The sequence below is a fragment of the Octopus bimaculoides genome, chromosome 14 (genome assembly GCF_046866305.1).
Source record: "Octopus bimaculoides isolate indiv1 chromosome 14, ASM4686630v1, whole genome shotgun sequence".
Classification (NCBI taxonomy): domain Eukaryota; kingdom Metazoa; phylum Mollusca; class Cephalopoda; order Octopoda; family Octopodidae; genus Octopus; species Octopus bimaculoides.
In genome coordinates, this window is record NC_142941.1 from 19,477,414 (window position 1) to 19,503,009 (window position 25,596).

At 36.3% G+C, this 25,596-nt stretch overlaps 1 protein-coding gene across 1 annotated transcript in view; it reads right to left on the reverse strand.

Moving 5' to 3' along the window:
- Positions 1-222: 222 nt before the first annotated feature.
- The window catches only part of LOC106874078 (catenin alpha-2), a 62,757-nt gene continuing 37,383 nt past the window's right edge, over positions 223-25,596 (reverse strand). Inside the window, exons 5-13 of the mRNA XM_014921672.3 lie at positions 22,347-22,529; positions 18,679-18,810; positions 15,290-15,436; positions 13,405-13,478; positions 9,975-10,152; positions 7,684-7,798; positions 4,906-5,136; positions 1,853-2,050; positions 223-981 (exon numbers count right to left, since the gene is read on the reverse strand). Of these exons, the coding sequence (XP_014777158.1) occupies positions 344-981; positions 1,853-2,050; positions 4,906-5,136; positions 7,684-7,798; positions 9,975-10,152; positions 13,405-13,478; positions 15,290-15,436; positions 18,679-18,810; positions 22,347-22,529 (1,896 nt within the window). The 3' untranslated portion in view covers positions 223-343. The remainder of the gene's footprint in view (positions 982-1,852; positions 2,051-4,905; positions 5,137-7,683; positions 7,799-9,974; positions 10,153-13,404; positions 13,479-15,289; positions 15,437-18,678; positions 18,811-22,346; positions 22,530-25,596) is intronic.

A 25,596-nucleotide genomic window follows, 5' to 3' on the forward strand; every position in this document is an offset into this window, starting at 1 on the left:
GCATGCTAATGATTCTGCCAGCTTGCTGCCTGAATAATGATAATAATGATAATAATGATAATAATAATAATAATAATAATAATAATAATAATAATAATAATAATAATAATAATAGTTTCTAATTTAGGTGCAAAGCCTGCAATTTTGAGGGGATGGGGTTAGTTGATTGTATTTACACCAGTAGTAATAATAATGACATAGTGAAAACAGTAACAACATCTCTGAATACTCAATACGTTATATAAATAATTAGTACTGATATGTCAGGAACTCCCTGATATTCAGAGTATCACAACATAATATAACATGTTATGCATCATACATTACTTGAAACAAATGTTTACTACACCAGAGTATCATGCTTGTTTTCTGTGTGGAATTTTGGGAGTGACAAGGGAAGACAATCGAGAAAAGAGTCCAATTCGAAAGGGTCGTGGGTAGAGTGACTTGCTTTTAAATTGAGATCCATAACACAATGGGATGGACTGATAAATGGACTTTCAGTTTTGTAGTTACCAATGCAGGGACAACTTGAACATAGTTTTGGATGATATGCAGTCTTCTCTGGGTAATTAATTATATTGTGTGGGGTAGAGCAGTTCATGTCAACATTTTGGTAAAACTGTTTGGTGACTATACAAGGAGAATTAATGAAAGATGAAAAGTAATTATTGGAATTAGTTTTTTCCTCTGAATGTTTGGATGTCGTACAGTGACAATTAGAGATGAGCAAATCCTCAACAGGGTTCACTGAGCAATGGGAATATTCTGTGGTGGGTATGGGTGAGTGAGGTTCAGGATGTGTTTGTTCAGTGGATGAGTTAAACAGAGCGGAACAAACAAAATTCGCACAGTGCCAGATTTGTTTGACTAATGATGAAGTGGAATCCAGAAATGTTTTGCATTTAAATATTGAATTGTGATTTGAAGGTGTTAAAGCTTTCTTCAGTAGTTTATGTTGCACTCTGTGAAATTTCAGTGCTGGAATACATAAAGAAAAAGAAAATAATTCTTACATTTGGAAGGTAATGAAGTGGAAAATATACAACGTTTCAACAAATTGCAGACATACATACATACATACAAGCATAATTGAAATTAAATCAGAAATTAAACAATGGACAAGAGAACAGGAATTACATAATCAACTTCACAACTGTTACTTCTTTAAGATACAATGTACTCAGAGCTGAGTGCTTGTACATCACCTTATTGTTTCCTTGGAGCTTTTAATGCACACACTTTTCTACAGGAAGATGAAGTTTTACAACAGTGTGTTGACAATATTATGGGTTTTAACAAAAATGACAGAACAGAATTGTTAATTTTAAGTGTACTCCATTCTTTTACATAATTGGAAGAAATATCTGACTTAAAGTAAACTAAAATACTTATAAATAAGAATATAAATAAAATGTTTGCCACACATATTTGAGTGTATCTGTCCTATGTACAACAGACCCCAATATCTGAGAAAAATTATGTTATTATGTACTTATATGTGTCCCTATTTCTATCACATTTCATTTTTTGATTATTTTTTTCAATAAGATTGGTTTTGTAAACAATAAAAATTAATTTAATTTAAAATAAATATATTTTATTTGATAATTAACATAAAGTTTAGAGTTCTACACTATAAGTATTAAGTGTGGATTTCCTTACATCAGTAGTTTCTGAAATCTCAGATCTCAAATACTCAAGGAATTTAAAGAGATCTAACAAATCTGTCAGAACAGAGGCAGCAGGGTCAACGTTTTGGATGGAGGAGAGAGAGGATTGGTGTTAGAAGTGCACATAAAATGGTTACTGGTACATAGTACAGAGACCATGTTACAACAAAGTTACTTACACTGATGAATCTGATCAATAAGGTGGATAACATGTAATGGATTTGGGAAGATGTTTCCACAAGATTTCAGATCAGACAGGAACTGAGCCACTCGGGAACACTTTGCACGAATAGAACGACTTGTTCTTAGTAGATACTGCAGATCACCTTTGTTAGCAGCATCAACACACACATTCATTTCATCCTCTAATCGTTTTACTGTGAAAATAAACAACAATAACACATGTATATACATATTATGTGTTCATGGGTATTACACACACACACACACACACACACACACACACAAGATGTCTAAGAAACTCTAAGTCAGTCATACCAATCAGTTTTGCTCTAGGGGCTCTGAAAAGGACAGGGTTATATAATCAGGCTGTTATATAACACCCCGTTAAACCCCTAGTGCAAAACCAATTGGTAAGATCAGCTGCAGTGGAGATATAACATTGTACACTTCAATAAATATATATATATAGATATATAGCAACATAATTGAGATTCAGATGAATTAGGTACTTAAGTTGAAGAACCAAAAATTAGTACGGTATTATCAGTACAACTTCAAAATAAGGTGAATAAGTAAAATTATACAAATGTGTTGAACTGATTAAAAAAATTCTATTTATTTATTTATGCAGCTGAGGATAGCCCTGCATTTAAATTGATGTAATCATTGTATTGTTCAATTAAATAGAACCGCTTGAAATGGTCATACTGCATCACCTCTGGATATCCTATCGCTTATTTTAAGTATATATATATATATATCATCATCATCATCATTTAACGTCTATCGATGATGATGATAATAAATATATATCAAACATAAATTAAAAACAGAACACAAAGGATATCACAGTACACGTGTTTCAAGCTTTATAAACAATCTGTTATTACATCAGCATAGGTATATTATTGATATAAAAGATGGTGTAAAGCTTTCCTCAGCCACAACCATTGTTAGTCCAAAGATTACATCACACAAGAAAGAGTACATGTAATTATAATAGGTTTATCACATCTCTTTGAAAAGGTATATCTGCATAAAGGTTCATTGGATTTCAAAAACCTGCCCATACTGTACTGCTATTCAGCATAGAGTGAATGTTAAATAGATTGGATTGAGTTTATATTTAACTAACGTGTATAAGATAGAAAGAAAAGAACAAAGGTAAAAAATAAAAAGTAAAAAATAAAAGTAATAGAAGTAAAAACAAGAGTAATACAAGCAAAAATAATAAAGTTAAATATACATATAAATAAGATTTAGCAATATTGGAATAAAGTAACAAAATAAAAACATAAAATAAAAGATAAAGAGATAAAATAATATCAGCTGAGAACAGGATGTTGGCTTGGATGAGATGTTAGGGGTCATAAATAATTTCCTAGCTTGACCACTAGGGGTCATAAATAATTTCCTAGCTTGAATTAGAGATTAAGGTTGTAATATGATATCATTGTGATGAAAGGTCGGTTTACCCAACCCACCACTAAAAATTTCTAGCTTTATAAACTTATCTATTAAATGGGTACATACACATACATAGAAGTCAACTAGCCCTGGCAGCAAATAAACTTCGACTTGATCCATGCAAGACCAACTTTCTAAGTTATCTCCCTTCACACACTTCAAACTATCAAGTCATTCGATCGCAATTCAAGTGAAGAACATTACCTACAAGACCTGGAAAAGACTAGATACCACTACCATCAACTGGCATTAGCTTACCCAGTACCAGCACAATACTTGCAAGCAAAGATGTCTTCTGGCATCACATAATCTATAAGTTATCTCTCCAGCTGCCGATATTGAAGCAGAGCTTTCTGGTCCTTTGCCAAGGGAAGCTCTACAAACTTTTTAAAATCCTCCTAAACTGTCATTATTTCATTAATATAGTAAGTAGCAATCACACTGAAAGTGCTTCTGTATTTAATACCAATTTGCTTCCATCTCCACACTGCAAGCATTCATCAAAAACCTTCAGAAACTCTTCTTTTTCACACTACAACCTCACCGTCTTATATACAAGTTTAACAATTGTGAACTCTAAATCAACCCATCCAACCCACCACAGCAATTAGTCCTGATGGCATCTTTTCTATTCCAGAACTAGCTCTTATACTTACCAAATTCTTTAATCATTCTATCTACAGGAATTTGCTCTACAGAGTGTCCCATGGTCTCAGAAAAGTGCTTCCCCCTGACTCAACAAACTGCTTATTTATCCTTCTCATAGCTCAAAAGTCATAGAAACAGTAAAAAACAATAACCTCCGCCATCACATCTCAACCACTAACCAATAAGTTTTCTATACAATCAGATCCTTTGTCACCCCACCATGGAGAATGTTGTCAAAAGCAATATTGTTGTTCTTCATATTAACAAAGCCTTTAACTGGCATGATAATCTTCTATACTAGTTGCTCACCTATTGGTCAATGTAAAGCTCTCATTTCTTGGATTAAAAGCTACAACATTGAAAGGTCACACTACTGCAGTGTATGGCAACAGGCCTTTCTACTCATCCCTAATCCTTAGGCTATGGTTTATCCCCGAGATTCTGTAGTGCCCCTCATACCATCATAATCATTACTAACAACACACAAAAATGTAAAGATGGCCCTGCATTTCATCCATCTTAGCCTTCTGCACATGATCTACAACCTAAATATCTCACACACACACACACACACACTCTCATCTGCGTCAGACACTAGATATTTTACAGAAATTTCAACTGGTTATCTTCCTTGCATGATGTTTTCTTTTTATATTTTAAACATCAATAAAGGATGTTCTAAACCAATGTAGTAAACAAGTGAAAACCTTAGTGGCTGAAAGAATTAACAGCTTTGAACACACACACGCACACACACGCACATGCACACACACACACACACACACACACATCATTTTAATGCATTTTTCCATGCTTGCATGGAGCAGACATATTTCAAACTATACTTCTTTATATAACAGTGTTTGCAAAATCTTTTAACAATTACTTTATTATGTTTCATTGAAAAAAAAAAAAAAAAATCTATTAAACTTACAAGACATTGTGATGAAAATGTCAGGATCCACCATTGTGTCTAGTAAAAATACAAGATGAGCCAACAACTTCTTCCATTCTTTTATAAGACTTTTTAGTCTTGTCGTCATGGATTCAGACAAAGAATCAAATGGATTAACTGAAATTTTTTGAATATGTAGACTAACTAAAGAAGAGATTTCTGGATCAAGGCATTCCAAGTTTTTGATTGTCATTTCAAACTGCTGCACAACTAGAGAATAAATAAATATTGTTACGTTAATAACATTTTCTCATATTTTTTTACTTACAAAACACACAAAATCGCTCTCTCTCTCTCTCTATCTCTTTCTCTCTCTCAATACTGATGTAGTTACAAATCAAAAAAAATTTTTTAATGTAAATACTTCCTAATCACTTTAAACCCAGGGGTTCTCAACCATTTTTTATTTATGGACCCCTTTGATTACTATTTTATTCTGATGCCTCCACCCCAGTCAGCCGATGCTTGAAAACTAGTTTTATAGAAACTTCCTTTAAAATTCCTATTTTGTTTTTTCACACATTCACTTGTGTAGGTTGAACTATGTAAAATGTTAGAGAAAGAAACCTAGCTGTTTCTCGCAATACATACCAATACAAACATCTAAAACAAAATCTTTCCAGGGGCCCTCAAAATATTATTGTGGATCCTCAATTTAATACTCTGCTGTGTGACTCCCCCACTCCTCCAAATCTTATATGGATCCTCAGGGGCCATATGGACCCTGGTTGAGAACCCTTTTGATACCAACCTTGGTTCAATGATACAAATTCCCTATTTTAAAGTGATGTATAGTAAAACCTTCCATCAAAATTTCATCTTCATTTATATTCCACTTTAACAATCCTTTCTACTATAGGCACAAGGACTGAAAGTTTTCGGGGAGGAAACAAGTCAATTACATCAGCTCCAGTGCTCAACTGGTACTTAATTTATCAACCCTGAAAGGATGAAAGGCAAAGTCGACCTCGGTGGGATAATAAGGACAAAGGGCGATCTTTCGTTTTGATTACATTTTACGTCATTTCTAATCCACGTGCATTTGTTTATGTTTCCGTAAAAGGGTTTTAGGGTTAGGGACGGAATTCCCTAACCCTAACCCTAAAACCATTTTACGGAAAGCGACGATCTTGTTCAGAAACATAAACAAACGCACGTGGGTTAGAAATGGCGTAAAATGTAATCAAAACGAAAGATCGCCCAAATATGGTAGTAGAAACACAATTCTTACATATAATCAGGTATACTTTTTTCTTGATGACTAAGTGAAGGGGCTTAAAAAACAGATATGCAAGTTGCTTATCCAACACAATATCTACGAAGTCATTTTGTCTTTACAACTCAAATTATAAATCATGAATTTTATATCTTATTTATAGTTATTGATAAAGACTTTTTACTTAGTTGCAGAGAGATGTTAGCACTCCGTCGCTTACGACGTCGAGGGTTCCAGTTGATCCGATCAACGGAACAGCCTGCTCGTGAAATTAACGTGCAAGTGGCTGAGCACTCCACAGACATGTGCACCCTTAACATAGTTCTCAGGGATATTCAGTGTGACACAGTGTGACAAGGCTGACCCTTTGAATTACAGGCACAACAGAAACAGGAAGTAAGAGTGAGAGAAAGTTGTGGTGAAAGAGTACAGCAGGGTTCGCCACCATCCTCTGCCGGAGCCTTGTGGAGCTTTAGGTGTTTTTGCTCAATAAACACTCACAACGCCCGGTCTGGAAATCGAAACCGCAATCCTATGACCGTGAGTCCGCTGCCCTAACCACTGGGTCATTGCACCTCCACACAGAAAGATATAATGAGCCAATTTGTTGGAGTATTAACTTTCTGGATCAGCAGACATGATGCTGTATTGAGAGTTTTTCCAGGGACACAACATAGTGTTGATGATGAGATATAAATCACTGGTCCCAAATTCATTATAACAGTATTTTATGACTTAGCCATCTGTGACTCTCCACCTCCCCTCAAGAGACAAACATACTAATGCAATAAGTTACAATCTCATAAGTAAGCAAAACAATTCATTATTATGGAAGCAGTGTTAGTTCAGAATAACATTCTGTATAACTTACTTCATGAGGATATACTGCAGAAAGCCACAAAACTGTGGCGTTTGTCTTGAGAAAACATCTCATATACACATAGAGCACTAAAATGCACAGAAGAATATCAGTAGATGACAAAAAGTACCCAGCAGCAGTGGTGGAATGGCTAAATCAAGATTTCTGCTTCCTTGTGCGTCATCAGTAGCAGGTATCCACAAGCAACTGCCCACTTAAACAAATTTAGCCTCTACTGACTTAAGAAAACAGTGATTAACAATACTTGAGCTTCTAGGGTGTTGTCATACACTATTTAGTAACGTCTATCATTAACTGACTGTGATGTCCCAAAGAATCCATTCAGTGACTTTATACATACATAGACACATATGAAGGATGATGGTTAAAACAAGATACTTTCCTTCACAGCTTTGCTACCAAGCAGCTGGCCAGTCAAAATTTACATTAGATTAAAAACAGAAAGAGAAGAATGTACACACACACACACACACACACACACACACACACAAAATGTAGATGAGGGAAGTGAGAAGCTGTAGAAACACATATATAAAAAAAAAAAAGGTTTGTTGATTGAGTTTGATAAGGATCTGTTCTATCATGATGCTCATGATATTTATGTTCAGCACTGATTATTGTTGCCATTTTTCTAGAGCTCAAAGAATATTTAGTCACTTACACTTTGATCTTCTGGAGCCAGCGATGATAAAACGTGCAACTTCGTACATATTGTCTAAATGATTGTAAAAGTAATCTTGTAAGGATTTCAGTCTTTCTTGACAGCAATCACTCTGCTGGATAATATCAAAGAAAACATTTATTCAACAAAAATCTTAATAACATGATACACACAGCTATAAATAAAAAGAAATGCATAAAAAGTCAATTCTTCTATTAAACCATATTTTTAATTATGTTACACCCAAAGTTCCTTCAGTGACTTGATGATAGCCCAGGATGAATTGTATACTTTTATAATTGACAGGATAGCATGTGGTCAAAGGCAAATATATCCAACCCCACAACCCCAATAATGCAAGACTCCTTTTTCTGTTCCTCAGTACTACCCACCTCACCTCAGTTGCAGGGTTTTGTCCTGCAGTTACTTGATGGCTTTGGTGCTGCTGGTGCCACATAAAAAGCACCCAGGACACTCAGCAAAACAGTTGGCATTATGAAGGGCATCCAGCTGTAGAAACTATGCCAAAGCAGGCAGCAGGAATTGATGCAGTATTCAGACTTGTCAGTTCCAGTGGAACCCAACCCATGCCAGCAAGGAAAACGGGTGTGAAATGATGATGATGATGATGACGATGATGATGATGATGATGATGATGATGACATACACAACGATTTTTTCCCCAAATACTCAAAGCCTCACACTTACAAAAAGAGAAATAATTTGGTGAAATATTTACGTTTTAGAAGAATATTGGCAGCATGGAGACAGACAGACAGACAGACAGACAGACAGACAGACGGACGGAAGGATGGATGGGGACACACACACACACTAAAAAATAGTGTCTACAGAGGTGTACAGATTTTATATACTAATTAAAATAAGAAAGTAGTCAGGCGTTGGTGAAATACTATTTATTACTCAAACATATTGTTTTAGGACTTTCCTTCATCACGGAACTGTGTTCACGTTTACATATACATATACATACACATACGTGCACACACATATATGTACACATAAATACATATATATATACACTCACATAAATATGTTTACACTCTTTTTATTTATTCATCACTCTAAGAAGAAATTGATATGGATCCATTTTGATCAGCTAAATTTGATTGGTTAATGGAAATTTGAATAATAAATTATGCAAACCCTATAGCATTTCTAGAGAAGTGTAATCAGCATAATGGTTTCTTAAAATTGTTATGACCAAAAATATATGTGAGAATAATAAATGTTTATGCTTACATGCTTGCAAGTGTAGGTAAAGTTTAATCATATATATATATATATATATATATATAAACACACACACATATACACAAACATGCATATACATATATGTACACACATACACATATGCACATAGCTGTCTATGCAAGCACAAGTTCATGTATACATATATATATCCATATACATATGTATACATACATATACACATATACACACAAACACACGTACATGCATACATACACATACACACAAGTAAGTACCTATATCTTTACAAGCACACACATGTACACATACAGAGACTTGTACATGCATACACGCATATATATATATATATATAAAAACAAATAATAAATGAGTATATGCGTATATACATACAGGTATGTGCATACCTACATCTACCTGTATATATAGGTGCATATCTGGGTACAGGACATTGCAAACAAAACGTAGACAAGAAAATAATAATAACCAGAGTACAGAAAACACACAAGCCACATAGAGAACATTTTCCTTCATCAACTACCCCCGTTTTAACACCGGCGTTTCGAAGTGTTGGGCAGGACGCATCATTAAAACGGCTCTTCCCATGGACCGCAAATTAAATTTGTATACACAAATTAAACCTGTGCCATTGAGGAATGTGTAAGTTTTCAACCAGTATAAATATATGTATATTATAAATCTTTGTAGATTTGGTCAGCAAAGGAAAACAAATAAAAGTAATCAATGGTCCATTAGAAACATGTAACCAATGATGCTATTGTTCACAAATTTTGATATAAAATGAATAAATAGATATCCAAAGTTTTATTACACTTTATCACAACCTTGAGCAAATTTAATGTCTGACAAAACATTTGTTAATGTAAAATAGCTCTGTAATACCAAACATTTCTATTTTTTAATTTCTTGACCTTTCTTCACCATCTTGTTGAAATCTATGGCTCTAGCCATTGAAAGTTATTTGCCAAATTTCACTGGTTTCAAATACTTTTTAATCTTTATAAACAAAAATAAAAATGGTTAAAAAGTAACACACTTACTGTTTCTGGAAATAAAATTGGATCAACTAATCGTTCTAATGGTTCTGAAGTTTCAGCAAAGACATTGACCATAAGATGAAGAATTTCCTGGTTTACTTTATCCTCCAGTTGATAAAGTAAGTCAACAACTTTGTCACAGTCATCCTCATAATTGTTACACAGCCTATTATAGCTGTCACTATATAAAAGAAAAGGAATATATCATATACAAATGAAAGAAAGAAGCACTCAATACATTTGGTTAGAATTACATGTATTTAATAACAGTCTGACTCAGCCTCAGGGTTACATCCAGGAAGCTGACCTTTGTTAAGCTCATACTCTTTTACTTGTTTCAGTCATTTGACTGCGGCCATGCTGGAGCACCGACTTTAGTCAAGAAAATCGACCCAGGACTTATTCTTTGTAAGCCTAGTACTTATTCTATCGGTCTCTCTTTGCCGAACCGCTAAGTTACGGGGACGTAAACGCACCAGCATCGGTTGTTAAGTGATGGTGGGGTGACAAACACAGACACACAAACACACATACATATATACATATATATATATACATATATACAACGGGCTTCTTTCAGTTTCCGTCTACCAAATCCACTCACAAGACTTTGGTGAGCCCAAGGCTATAGTAGAAGACACTTGCCCAAGGTGCCACGCAGTGGAACTGAACCCGGAACCATATGGTTGGTAAGCAAGCTACTTACCACACAGCCACTCCTGGTAACAGCCACATGGTAACAGTTATAGTTAGGACAAATATTTTGGAGATTCTTCCTGAATTTATTCATGACAAGGCTGTTCATATGGTTTGAGATAACTGGACCATCATCTTTATAAAAGACCAGTCTGTGGAGGTGTGTAAATTGTTTTAGGGGATCAAAGATGAATAACTCAATGACATCAGCAATCTCAACACTATCATAGCTCCCTATGAATATGTCAAACAGTGGAATGCCTTCCATTTTCACCCAGTAGGGATCATCATGGAATACAAGTGATTTTGTAATATTCACAATGATTCACAATGGTTAGTGAGAGCTGTGCGAGCCATGTACAGAGATGCTGCCAGTAAGGTGAGGGTTGGAAATGAGTACAGCAATGAATTCCGGGTAGAGGTAGGGGTCCACCAAGGTTCCGTCCTCAGCCCCCTCTTATTTATCATAGTCCTCCAGGCAATCACAGAGGAGTTCAAGACAGGTTGCCCCTGGGAGCTCCTCTATGCTGATGACCTTGCCCTAATTGCGGAGTCACTATCAGAACTAGAGGAGAAGTTTCAGGTGTGGAAGCAAGGTCTAGAATTGAAGGGCCTTAGAGTCAACCTAGCTAAAACCAAAATCCTAATAAGTAGGAAGGTAGATAAAACACAAACCCCTTCAGGTAGATGGCCCTACTCAGTATGTAGAAAAGGAATAGGTAGTAACTCTATAAGATGTACCCGGTGCAAGCTATGGACACATAAGAGGTGCAGCAACATCAAAGGCAGGTTAACTAGGAAGTAGTTTTTGTTTGTGGCAGATGTTCAGGTGCAATAAAAACTGTAAACAAACAGGAAACAACTTCTATCTCATTCCAGGGTGAAAAACTAGAGGTAGTCAATAGCTTCCGCTATCTGGGCGACCAAGTTAGTAGTGGGGGTGGGTGCGCTGAAAGTGTAGCTGCTAGAATAAGAATAGCCTGGGCAAAGTTTAGAGAGCTCTTACCCCTGCTGGCGACAAAGGGACTCTCACTCAGAGTAAAAGGCAGACTGTATGACGCATGTGTACGAACAGCCATGCTACATGGCAGTGAAACATGGGCTGTAACTGCTGAGGACATACGTAAGCTCACAAGGAATGAAGCCAGTATGCTCCGTTGGATGTGTAATGTCAATGTGAATACCCATCAGAGTGTAAGTATCTTGAGAGAAAAGCTGAACATTAGAAGCATCAGATGTGGTGTGCAAGAGAGACGATTGCGCTGGTATGGACATGTGGTGAGAATGGATGAGGATAGCTGCCTGAAAAAGTGCCACACCCTAACAGTTGAAGGAACCCGTGGAAGAGGTAGGCCCAGGAAGACCTGAGCTGAGGTGGTGAGGCAAGACCTTCGTACATTGGGCCTCACCGAGGCGATGACTACTGACCGAGACCTTTGGAAGTGTGCTGTGTGTGAGAAGACCCGGCAAGCCAAGTAAGATCGTTGCCAGTGCCCCTGGACTGGTTCTTGTGCGGGTGGCACATAAGATGCACCATTTTGAGCGTGGCCGTTGCTAGTACTGCCTGACTGGCTCCCGTAGGATTTTTGAGCGAGATTGTTGCCAGTGCCCCTGGACTGGCTTGTGCGGGTGGCACATAAAAGACACCATTTCGAGCGTGGCCGTTGCCAGTATCGCCTGACTGGCCTTCGTGCAGGTGACACGTAAAAGCACCTACTACACTCTCTGAGTGGTTGGCGTTAGGAAGGGCATCCAGCTGTAGAAACTCTGCCAAATTTAGATTGGAGCCTGGTGTTGCCATCTGGTTTCACCAGTCCTCAGTCAAATCGTCCAACCCATGCTAGCATGGAAAGCGGACGTTAAACGATGATGATGATGATGATGATTCTGATATCAAAGTTCCTAATTCTGGTGAATTGTCTATCAGAGAAATACTTCTTAAGGCTTGAAATTTAGTGGTGGTGGGGTTAGTTGATTGCATTAACCCCAATGCAACAGGTACTTAATTTATCGACCTTGAAAAGATGAAAACCAAAGTCAACTTCGGTGAAATTTGAACTCAGAACAAAAAGCCAAAAGATAAGGTTGCTAAGCATTTTATCCAGTGTACTTATGATTCTGCCAGCTTGCTACCCACCAAAGTAATAAAGAGAAAAATATATGAATGTAAGTACATAAAACACATATAGAAGACCCAAGAAGACATGGGATGAAGTCCTGAAGGACAACCTCAGGACACTGAACTTTGACAAAGGACCAAAATATCTGATGCCTTGCTGTACTCCAAAAGACTTGTCTCCACAGCAGAAGTGCTAATGCTGCTATCCCTGGAGTAGAGGATTGGCCTGCAAGAACCATGTGCTGGTGCCATGTAAAAAGCATTCATGCCAGTGCCATGTTAAAAGCATCCTGCACACATTGTAAAGTGTTTGGCATTAGGAAGAGCATTCAGTCATAGAAACCAAACCAAATCAGACTGGAACCTGGTGCAGTCTTCCAGCTTACCAGCTCTGGTCAAACTGTCCAACCCATGCCAGCCTGGAAAATGAATGTTATAGGATGATGATGATGATGATGATGATGATGATGATGATGATGATGATGATGATGATGATGAGTGTTTATATAGATACATGTACCTTCATTTACACGTAGTGCAAGTATGTGTATGCATGTGTTTGTCACTATGAGAATGCAATTGAAATGTAATAAAAAAACAGAACAGAAGTATGCTTACTTGCAGTATAAATCTTGAGTTTCTGCACTGACTGAATCTTGAAATTCATACAAGCTGTTTTTAGCTTCTAGAAGCTATAGAAAAGAAAAGTCAAAATTCAAGAAAAAAAAGCACATAAGTGTAAATAAAATGAAATATATTTGAAATCCTATTTTGATGCTTTATTTTAGAAATATCAAAAAGGAATAAGGAAAATAACATGATAAATGTAGATAAGGCTATAAACACTGAATAGCAGGTTTAACATCACCACCTAGTTGTTGGCTGCCTTTAGCAGAGTTAACTCTGATCCAAGCATACTGACCAGACTCCCAGATTCTCTCACATATTTCCAGCAGATTTTCAGGCTAAGTATCACCCATATTAATCTCAGCAGTGATTGAAGGATCTGTAAAGTTTATGGACATTACCCATTTTTGCCTGACCAACACATAAATGCTGCAAAGCATTTTATCCAACGTGCTAATGATTCTGCCAGCTTGCTGCCCACCAATATTCAGTTGCTTCAACTAAGGCACATTAAAGACCCTTACCTTACTGATACTTCCAAGGGGACAAATGATAAAGTCAACCTCAGAATCTAGAGAGAAAAACTAACTACTGTAAATACTTTTCATTCAAGGATATCTTCATCCATTCTTTCTAATGTACTTATAATATCTAATATGATTCACATTAAAATCTTAGCCATTAATTTATAATTTATGGGTTTAATTTTGGCTGTAAATATCAAATCAAAGTATGGTATCTCATTATGGTGGATATATCTAAAATAGCCTCACTAAGGCTAAGTGACAGCTAAATATATATCTAAAGATATATTTAAAATAGCCTCTCTAAAGTTAAGTGACAGCTAAATAAGTGAGATACTTGTGAAGCTAGACTAGCACAATTTCATGCTACAGTTTAGTAACTGGAACCCCCCCCCCCCCAGCTAATTTGAGAAGCTCCACCATGCAATCAGTAATAGATGCATGGATTCATCAGTGTACCTATCCATCTTGTTCCAATCTCTATAGTAAAACTTTAGGTGTAGTTTATGATTTAGACAAAGTAAACTGATGTAGCTTGGAGTGTGTGGACCTCATAGGGTGGTCATTTATATATTTGTGTTTGCTGTAGTGAAAAATATGTGGTAGTTAGGAAAGAGGGCAGTCAATTTGGCTAGCATACAGGGTAGTTAAAACCCATGCTATGCTACTAATAACATATATTTCCAAAAAGTGATGAAAAATTAGGGCCATATTTGAAATTCTGAGTTTAAGAACATCCCAGTCTGTGAAATGGTTTGGCTTAACAAGGTGTGTATTAAGCAGACCTGGTAACAAAAACAACAGGTGTCACATTTAACCCTTTAGCATTCAAACAAGCCATGTCTGGCCCAAATATTCTACCTGCTTTGTGTTCAAACCAGCCAGATCCAGCCTTTCACACAAACCCTATATTGCCATTCTAAAAGTAAACAAACTCCTCATCAAAATCCCAAAGCTACAGTATAATACATGATTCATTCAAAACAATGTGAATAAACAAGCATTACATTTGACAGAGTAATCTGAATACTAAATGGTTAAACTTTATAACATTGAATTCAGTCAACATCAAGAAACAAAGTATAAAGAACAAACAACTAAAAAAAACAATTCTTAGTTCTATGGAAAATGGGCACCAAGATAATATAGAACCTCTCTGTAGGCTGTAGGAACACCGCATACCTGAAAACTGATTTTATTGATTTTTTTTCAGTGTTAAGTTCAATTTGTCCATGGACAAACCCTATGCATGAAGGAATGAAATGCTAACAACATACAGACTAAAATAGTTAAGATTTTGACATTTTACCAACAATAGTAGCAACCACAGGTAAAAATAAAATTGTTATTACCTTAAGGCAAATATTGATCAGTGGACTTCTACGTTCTTCAACAATGAGATGAGCCACAAACATTGCATGTTTGATTAACAGGTAGATCCATGTTTCAAAATGTTGATCAAGGCTGGTCCAGTTTTCCTCAGTTAAAGCTGCTTTGGCCTGAAATATACACATACAAATACAATATAATACAATGCAAGCATGCATGCATACGCACATACATATGTATGTATGTCATTATTCAGTTTATTTCAAAATTTTTTGCCAATAGAGAAAGAACTGTTTTCTAACCTAGATCCAAGGTTCCTTCATTGGAATTTCAACATCAACAACAGGGTATTTTTGTTTGTTTGTTTGTTTGTATGTATGTATGTATGTATGCATGTATGTATGTATGTATGTATGTATGTACGTACGTGCGTGTAGATTTGTATGTTTTATGTATGTATTCCCATGGATATAGTTACATATCTAGACATGCTCATATATATTTAAATGATAAACTTCCGGAAAGTTTTACAGATTTTACAGTTTCTGTGATGGATTAGATTTGTAGTCTTCGAATTACCTTTCTCCTTTCTGGTTTTGAGAAGTCTAATTTCTCAAGACTGGTATTTAGGCAGTGTGTTACATATCCCAGGGTCCCAATAATTACAGATATAAACCTGAACTTGTAATCTGGATAGAGTAACATTAGATTCCTCAATAGTTCAGCATAGGTGTTCTCTTTCTCACTGATCTTCAGCTTTATGTTAACACCCGCTGGGCAGCTAATTTCCACAACTGTGCAGTTTCTCTTCTCTACCCCAAATGAGCCACAGTGCACTTGAGCACTATATACAATAAACTCCTTATAATTATTTATTAAAAGATAGATCCTCGTTAATTTGTGAAGGAAGAGTTGAAGGAGATAAATCTATTTAAACAATATGTCAAAAAAAATTAACCAAATTTCTTTACTGGGAATTATGACTAAAGTTAAAAACAATTATAGCAGATATATAAACAAAAGGGAATGACCAACCAATCAAAAAACTAGAATGACTTAAAAGTGAGATTCCTTTTTTCTTAAGATGGACAGAGAATAAAAAGCTCAAAGTGATTGGAAATATGTAAAAGAATTTTAAAATTTACAAAAATCTTACATAGATAGTGAGAAAAACAAACTACTTTCCAAAAAAATTTTTAATATTATTTATCATCATCATCATCATCAAACATCCATTTCCATGCCAGCATCGGCCATAACTATGATCTCACTTCGTTTGACAGGTCATCTCAAGCACAGTATATTGACAAAAGTTTCAGTCACTTGTCACTGCCTCCATGAGGCCCTACATTCAAAGGGTGCTTTTTATATGCCACCAGCATGAGTGCCAGTTATGCAACACTGGCATCAGCCATAACTACGATTTCACTTGGCTTGATGGGTCTTCTCAAGCACAGCATATCTCCCAATGTTCAAAGGGTGCTTTTTATGTGTCAGCTACACAACACTGGCATCAACCACAACCGCAGTTTCACTTGGCTTGATGGGTCTTCTTAACCACAGCATATCACCAAAGGTCTTGGTCACTTGTCATTGCCTCCATGAGGTCCAACGTTCGAAGATCATGCTTCATCACCTCATCCATGTCTTCCTAGGTCTCCTTCTTCCACAGCTTCTTTCCACTGGTAGAGATCAACACTTCTTTACACAGCTGTCCCTGTTCATACACATTACATGACCATACCAACACAGTCATCTCTCTTGTATACCATATCTGATGCCTCTTATACCCAACTTTTCTCTCAAGACACATTCTGTTGTACAAGCACACTGACATTGCACATCCAGCAAAGCATACTAGCCTCATTTCTTTCAAGCCTTCACATGCCCCTGATGGTCATTGCCCGTGTTTCATTGCTATGGAGCATGGCTGTTCATACACAAGCATCATTATTATCATTATTATAAAATTGAATGGTATTTTACCATAATCTAGTACACTGAAATAATATTTAAAATTACATATAATACTAGTTTAGAATTTTATAATAAATTTCTTGTAATCAAAAACGAAATGAAGAAAATTTACTGCATTAACCCTTTAGCATTAAAACCAACCTAATCCAACCCAAATATTCTACCTATTTTATGGTCAAAGTGATCAGATCTGGCCCCTCAAACCTACCCTACAATGTCATTCTAAATATAAACAATTACATCTTCGAAATTTTGAAGCTATAGGATAATGCATGATTAATTCATAACAATGTGAGTAAGCATTACATCTGACAGAGTTTTCAAAAGATAACAGCTGTAAACTTTCAAGCATCAAGCACTAACATAAATTAAAATTCCATTATTACTTTCTAAAGTATTTGAGAAATCAATTAATTTTATGTAAAAATTTGAAGGAAACTTCCTTTGAGCTTTTCCTTGTATTTTATGCAAGCTAACAGTGTTTCAGTTGAATTTAACAATTTTTCTGTCACCTTTTTCAGGGACAGCTTGATGAACAGTCAATGGCATTGGAGAGCATAAAGATTAAAATTGAAGGTGAGAAAAAGTTAGCTGACATGGAGGACTGGAAGCCATGTGAATATTGGAAAAAATTACTGGTACCAGGTAATTACAGGTAATTACAGGTAATTACCTGTATCAAAAAGCTGACATCATGACTGCTGCTTAATGCTCTGTAAACACTGTAAAGGTTGTAAGATGTGACATGGACATCATGAAAACCAAGCTACCCCAAACTGTGATGATCTTTGAGTGTGTCTCCAGTGAACATGAAGTCATGCTGCCCTACATCTTCAAACGGAGCCTTCAACTCAATTCAGCTGGCCAAAAGAAGCTGCTGGAAACTGTGATCAAACCCTGGCTGGAGAGGGTTACTGCTGGAAGGTCATGTATGTAGCAACAGGATTCAGTTCCTTGCCATACCTCCGAAAAGAGTCAGAAGTGGTTGCTGAAGAATTTCTATGACTTCACCACCCACAATTTCTGGCCTCCTAATTTCCTGATTTTGATCTCATGGATCACTGTGTGTGGGGTGTGATTGAGAAAAATACTAACTGCTCTGCTTGCAACTTCAAGGCCGAACTGATGGCCAAGATCAGAAAGGTGTTCAAAGATCTTCCAAGGGATATAATGAGAAATGCATGTGCCAGGTGATGGAAACTTAGGCTTAGTTACTTTGAGTAAACTGTTATCTGTCAGCCATAATCTAGTTGGTATTTTTGATTTTTTAAAATACTCTTATTGCTTATTGGACAGGACATTGTGTTTTCTTTACCTTTTATGCAAACTGTAAAATGTAGCCCGTAATACCCTGCAATTTAAATTGATATTGTTAAAACCTCTCTACCTTTGAATAGGAAGAGAAATAATTATAGAATTAATAAACAATAGTTACCTTTCCTAGAAGACTGATAAATTGTCCAGATTCATTGCTTTCTGTTAAGTCCAATGGCAGCTTGTTCAAAACAGTATCGCTAATTAAAGTAATGGTATTAAGGATTTGATAGATCAAGAAATCTCGGTTAGCCTATATTTATAAGATAAGAACAAAATTAGTTGGTTAAACCAAGTTCAGTAAATATAAATATACATAAACAATTTTTAGTCTCACTGTGAAAATGCTTTTGAACTACAGCACTGGTTACTAACAAGCCATTACTTCAGAAGCAGTCCCTGTATAACTAATTCAAATGCATTTGTGTCATCCGTTATGGTAATGCTAAAGGTACATGCCTTATTTTTGCATTGCCCAATAGATTTCAAATTTTGGCACAATGCCAGCTAGTTTGGGGGAGGAGTAAGTTGATTATATTGATCTCAGTGTTTAACTGGCACTTATTTTATCGACCTTGAAAGTTTGAAAGGCAAAGTAAACCTTGATGGAATTTGAATTCAGAATGTAAAGACAGAAGAAATGCTGCTAACCAATTTGCAAAGTTTGAAAGGCAAAGTAAACCTTGATGGAATTTGAATTCAGAATGTAAAGACAGAAGAAATGCTGCTAACCAATTTGCAAAGTTTGAAAGGCAAAGTAAACCTTGATGGAATTTGAATTCAGAATGTAAAGACAGAAGAAATGCTGCTAACCAATTTGCAAAGTTTGAAAGGCAAAGTAAACCTTGATGGAATTTGAATTCAGAATGTAAAGACAGAAGAAATGCTGCTAACCAATTTGCAAAGTTTGAAAGGCAAAGTAAACCTTGATGGAATTTGAATTCAGAATGTAAAGACAGAAGAAATGCTGCTAACCAATTTGCAAAGTTTGAAAGGCAAAGTAAACCTTGATGGAATTTGAATTCAGAATGTAAAGACAGAAGAAATGCTGCTAACCAATTTGCAAAGTTTGAAAGGCAAAGTAAACCTTGATGGAATTTGAATTCAGAATGTAAAGACAGAAGAAATGCTGCTAACCAATTTGCAAAGTTTGAAAGGCAAAGTAAACCTTGATGGAATTTGAATTCAGAATGTAAAGACAGAAGAAATGCTGCTAACCAATTTGCAAAGTTTGAAAGGCAAAGTAAACCTTGATGGAATTTGAATTCAGAATGTAAAGACAGAAGAAATGCTGCTAACCAATTTGCAAAGTTTGAAAGGCAAAGTAAACCTTGATGGAATTTGAATTCAGAATGTAAAGACAGAAGAAATGCTGCTAACCAATTTGCAAAGTTTGAAAGGCAAAGTAAACCTTGATGGAATTTGAATTCAGAATGTAAAGACAGAAGAAATGCTGCTAACCAATTTGCAAAGTTTGAAAGGCAAAGTAAACCTTGATGGAATTTGAATTCAGAATGTAAAGACAGAAGAAATGCTGCTAACCAATTTGCAAAGTTTGAAAGGCAAAGTAAACCTTGATGGAATTTGAATTCAGAATGTAAAGACAGAAGAAATGCTGCTAACCAATTTGCAAAGTTTGAAAGGCAAAGTAAACCTTGATGGAATTTGAATTCAGAATGTAAAGACAGAAGAAATGCTGCTAACCAATTTGCAAAGTTTGAAAGGCAAAGTAAACCTTGATGGAATTTGAATTCAGAATGTAAAGACAGAAGAAATGCTGCTAACCAATTTGCAAAGTTTGAAAGGCAAAGTAAACCTTGATGGAATTTGAATTCAGAATGTAAAGACAGAAGAAATGCTGCTAACCAATTTGCAAAGTTTGAAAGGCAAAGTAAACCTTGATGGAATTTGAATTCAGAATGTAAAGACAGAAGAAATGCTGCTAACCAATTTGCAAAGTTTGAAAGGCAAAGTAAACCTTGATGGAATTTGAATTCAGAATGTAAAGACAGAAGAAATGCTGCTAACCAATTTGCAAAGTTTGAAAGGCAAAGTAAACCTTGATGGAATTTGAATTCAGAATGTAAAGACAGAAGAAATGCTGCTAACCAATTTGCAAAGTTTGAAAGGCAAAGTAAACCTTGATGGAATTTGAATTCAGAATGTAAAGACAGAAGAAATGCTGCTAACCAATTTGCAAAGTTTGAAAGGCAAAGTAAACCTTGATGGAATTTGAATTCAGAATGTAAAGACAGAAGAAATGCTGCTAACCAATTTGCAAAGTTTGAAAGGCAAAGTAAACCTTGATGGAATTTGAATTCAGAATGTAAAGACAGAAGAAATGCTGCTAACCAATTTGCAAAGTTTGAAAGGCAAAGTAAACCTTGATGGAATTTGAATTCAGAATGTAAAGACAGAAGAAATGCTGCTAACCAATTTGCAAAGTTTGAAAGGCAAAGTAAACCTTGATGGAATTTGAATTCAGAATGTAAAGACAGAAGAAATGCTGCTAACCAATTTGCAAAGTTTGAAAGGCAAAGTAAACCTTGATGGAATTTGAATTCAGAATGTAAAGACAGAAGAAATGCTGCTAACCAATTTGCCTGGTGTGCTAATGATTCTGCCAGCTTGCCACCTTAAAAGGAAAAGATGTCCAGAAGCAAAGTTAGACTGAACCAGAGACTAAGTGGTTACAATGCAGACTTCTTAATCGCACAGATATGCATACATGTGCAGCATTAACCAATATATTAATACTCTGTTTAGAAGAGTTGCTGTTGCAAAGATAAACAAGCTTGGAGATGAATTTCAGAAATCCTTTACATGGTAGATAAATGATAAAATGAAATTAATATATTCATGTTGGATATATATTTTTATATGTAAGTATATATGAATATATTATATATTATTGGCTGGTTTGTTTCTTAGCTGCATCTCAAACAACAAGAACTCAGAATCAGTAATCACAGAATGTTTTCCCAATCTTATTTAGTGTCAATAGCCACACCACATTGAATCATGCGCCCTCTTGTGTCAGCATAGCTAAATATTCTGGCAATCTGTTTAGGACATATGTTGATGCTAAAATGAAAAAAAGGTTCTGACTTAATTCTAGAAAGCATTAGAACAGTGGTTCTCAACCAGGGTCCATATAAGATTTTGTTGTTAAAGTTTATCTGCAATAAACTGGTTATACTTCAACAATACTCTCTTTTAGTCTTTTACTTGTTTCAGTCATTTGACTGTGGCCATGCTGGAGCACCGCCTTTAGTCGAGCAAATCGACCCCAGGACTTATTCTTTGTAAGCCTAGTACTTATTCTATCGGTTTCTTTTGCTGAACTGCTAAGTTACGGGGACGTAAACACACCACCAGCGGTTGTCAAGCGATGTTGGTGGGGAGGGGACAAACACAGACACACAAACACACACACATATATATATACATATATACGACAGGCTTCTTTCAGTTTCCGTCTACCAAATCCACTCACAAGGCTTTGGTCGGCCCGAGGCTATAGCAGAAGACACTTGCCCAAGGTGCCACACAGTGGGACTGAACCCGGAACCGTGTGGTTGGTAAGGAAGCTACTTACCACACAGCCACTCCAGAAAATATTTTAATTTTTTATATAATTCCTAATATTTAATCATAAAAATGCAGTAAGATTTTTTTATACAGTGAATGGCTATGGATGTCCAGTAGAGTGAAATAAGAATCAAAGGAGTCCAAAGGCAATTAGAATTTAATAATAAGAAAAGAGGATATGATGAAGGTGCAAACTACCTCGGCTGATTTGTTATTTGGTTCAGCAATACAAACTGTCAGGGCTTCTTGTAAAGTAGGAAGAGTCATTCTAATTGTATGTAAGCAGTTGGCAAGGAGGTCTTGAAGCTGCTGCTGTCCAGCAAGATTATCATGGTGTCTCATGCAGATCTTGTTTAGTAACAGTAACTCATCTGACAGCTCCTGGAACCGAAACAACAAAAAGATTATTAAAAAGAAACACAACAAAAAACAAAGACAAAACTATCAAAGACATATCTAATTAGAATTTAAGTAACTAATCTTTTGACATTTTTATTCTTTCCTTTCAAAGAAGATTTACAAAGAAGAAACAAATGCCAGATTTGTTAAGGAATGGATACAAAAGTGATGCATAGATTTGTATCTAAGATAAAGCAGTGGCTTCATCTCATATCTTAGTTTCTTTGCTGAATTCTTCCTTCACGGTGATAGTGTTGATGACTATATAGACCAATTAAATCAATCACATTTACAGTTGCAAAAAAAAAAAAAATGTGAATAAAGCAAGAAATTGATTAAGAAACATAAGCCGACAAGTCATAAATCTGTAAACACAAAGATTTGTGCACTTGAAAATCCCAACCACGTATTCTAAACTTTCTAATCCAATTATTATACCAATTATACCGAGTTATCATCATCTTACAACAATTAATTCTGGCATAAGATGTTTAGACAAAAATTATTTCCAAGAAGGATTCATCATCATCATCATCATCATTATCTAATGTCTGTTTTCCGTGCTGGCATGAGTTGGATGGTTTGACTGAAAACTGGTAATCTGGGGAGCTGCACCAGGTTTCAATCTGATTTGGTATGGTTTCTACAGCTGGATGCCCTTCCTAATGCCAACCACTCCAAGAGTGTAGTGGGTGCTTTTTACATGCCAATGGCACGTAACACTGGCATCAGCCATGACTACAATCTCACCCGGCTTGACAGGTCTTCTTAAGCACGGCATATTGCCAAAGGTCTCGGTCACTGGCTCCATGAGGCCCAAAGTTCAAAGGGTGCTTTTTATGTGCCATATAATAAATCATCTATATTAGACTGATAGGGCCAGCTGTACAAACTTTCAAGACTTAGAACATGCAGTCCTGATCACAGGTTTTAGAGCTGCGGTAGAAGACTCATTTGTTACTGATGCTATGTTGAGTCTGTGGCAGCCACTCAAATCTGAGTAGCTTAATCTACCCAGCTTATAACTTAGAAATGCAGGCATGAGGAACATTATATATTTGACTTGTAACAAACTCAAATTTTTTCTTCAGCCTACTGAAAGAGAAAATGAAAGCTGAAACAACTAAACCACTCCCAAACAGATACCTGTGATTAGAAAAGACTCTGCATATCACTTGGGTACTTTATTGATCCATAATTGATTGTTTTTTAGTGTAACAGAGAGAATTCTTCAGTGTTGAATTATAATCTTACTCATTGGTCTGTTTAGTATTGATATTATTCATATTAGTTACTATACAATTGCTGTTAATGTTATTGTTAGAGCTGTTGGTGCTAATGGTGCTGTAGACTTTGTTATACTAATGACAAAGCATATGAAATACATAAATATAAAATATATTCTAGGATCCAACAAAAGTAACGATGGATGTATTATTATAACGTCAATGCTAATGCTGGTGACTGTGGATGGTGGAACATATTGTTGTGATGATGGTGGTGGTGGTGGTGGTGGGGGTCATAATGGTATGTATCAAATAAAATATTCAAAAACAGAAGTTACTTGTTTCAGGAAAAATGGGCTTCCATTTATTATATGCCATGGAAGGTTGAATTTTAGTGAGAAGGACAGGGGAAGAGTTTGGAGAGAGTATATGGAGGGAATTATGAATGAGAAGAATGAATGGGATCAGAGGGTGGAAGTTGCTGTAGTGGAGAGAGTTAGTCAGGAAAAATTAGTAGGGGCAATGAAGGAGATGAAAACAGGAAAGGCAGCTGGACCATCAGAAGTAAGTGTGGAAATGATAACTGCAAGTGGAGAGATAGGGATTGTTGTGATGATGGAGCTTTGCCAGGAGTGAGCTGGATGGAAGAGGAATGCCAGATTATCGAGCACTAAACGTGGTGGTACTGATCTTTAAGGGAAAGGGGGATGCAATGTGTTGTGGGGCATATAGGGGAGTGAAGTTATTAGAGCATGCAATGAAGATTGTGGAAAGGGTGTTGAAGGGGAGAATTCGGAAAATGGTGGATGTGGATGAGATGCAATTTGGTTTTATGCCAGGAAAGGGGATAATAGATGCAGTGTTCATTGTAAGGAGATTGCAGGAGGAATACCGAGATAAGGAGAAGGTGTTGTACATGTGCTTCATTGATCTGGAAAAGGCATTTGATAGGGTTCCAAGGAAGGTGATTGAGTGGGTATTGAGGAAGAGAGGTGTGCTAGAGATAATAGTGAGGGCAGTGATGAGTTTGTATGAAGGGGTAAAGACAAGAGTTAGAATTGGATCGGAGCTGTCAGAGGAGTTTGCAGTAAAAGTTGGTGTGCATCAGAGATCTGTGTTATCACCATTGTTGTTTGCAATAGTGGTTGATGTGGTGACAGAGAGTGCAAGAGAGGGATTGATAATGGAGATACTGTATGCGGATGACCTTGTTCTAATGAGTGAGACAATGGAGGGATTAAAGAAGACATTTCAGAAATGAAAGGAGGCGTTTGAAAGCAAGAGTTTGAAGGTAAACCTCAGAAAGACAAAGGTGATGGTGAGCAGGGTGGAAAGAGAAATGTTAGTGAGTAAGGTAGGACTATGTGGTGTGTGTGGGAGGAGGGTAATGGCAAATGCGGTGTTGTGCATGAAATGTGGGAAATGGATTCATGGTAGATGTACGAAAATGAAGAAGGTGATCCTGAAACTGGCAAGAGAGTTTGTTTGTAGAAGATGTGAGAAAGGAACTGGAGGACTGGCGGAACCAGTGGAAATGGTGAGAGGGTTTTGCTATTTGGGAGGTAGGGTGGATGTAAGTGATGGATGTGAAGCAGCTGTGACAGTAAGAGTGAGATTTGGCTGGGTGAAGTTCAGGGAATGTAGAGCGTTATTAAATGGGAAAAGGTTCTCCTTGAAGATGAAAGGAAGGGTTTATCAGAGTTGCATGAGATCTGCAATCCTGTATGGGAGTGAGACATGGTGTCTGAGGGAAAGCAAAATGGCAATTATGAGAAGGACCGAGAGAGCAACAGTGAGAGAAATGTGTGGTGTGAAACTATTGG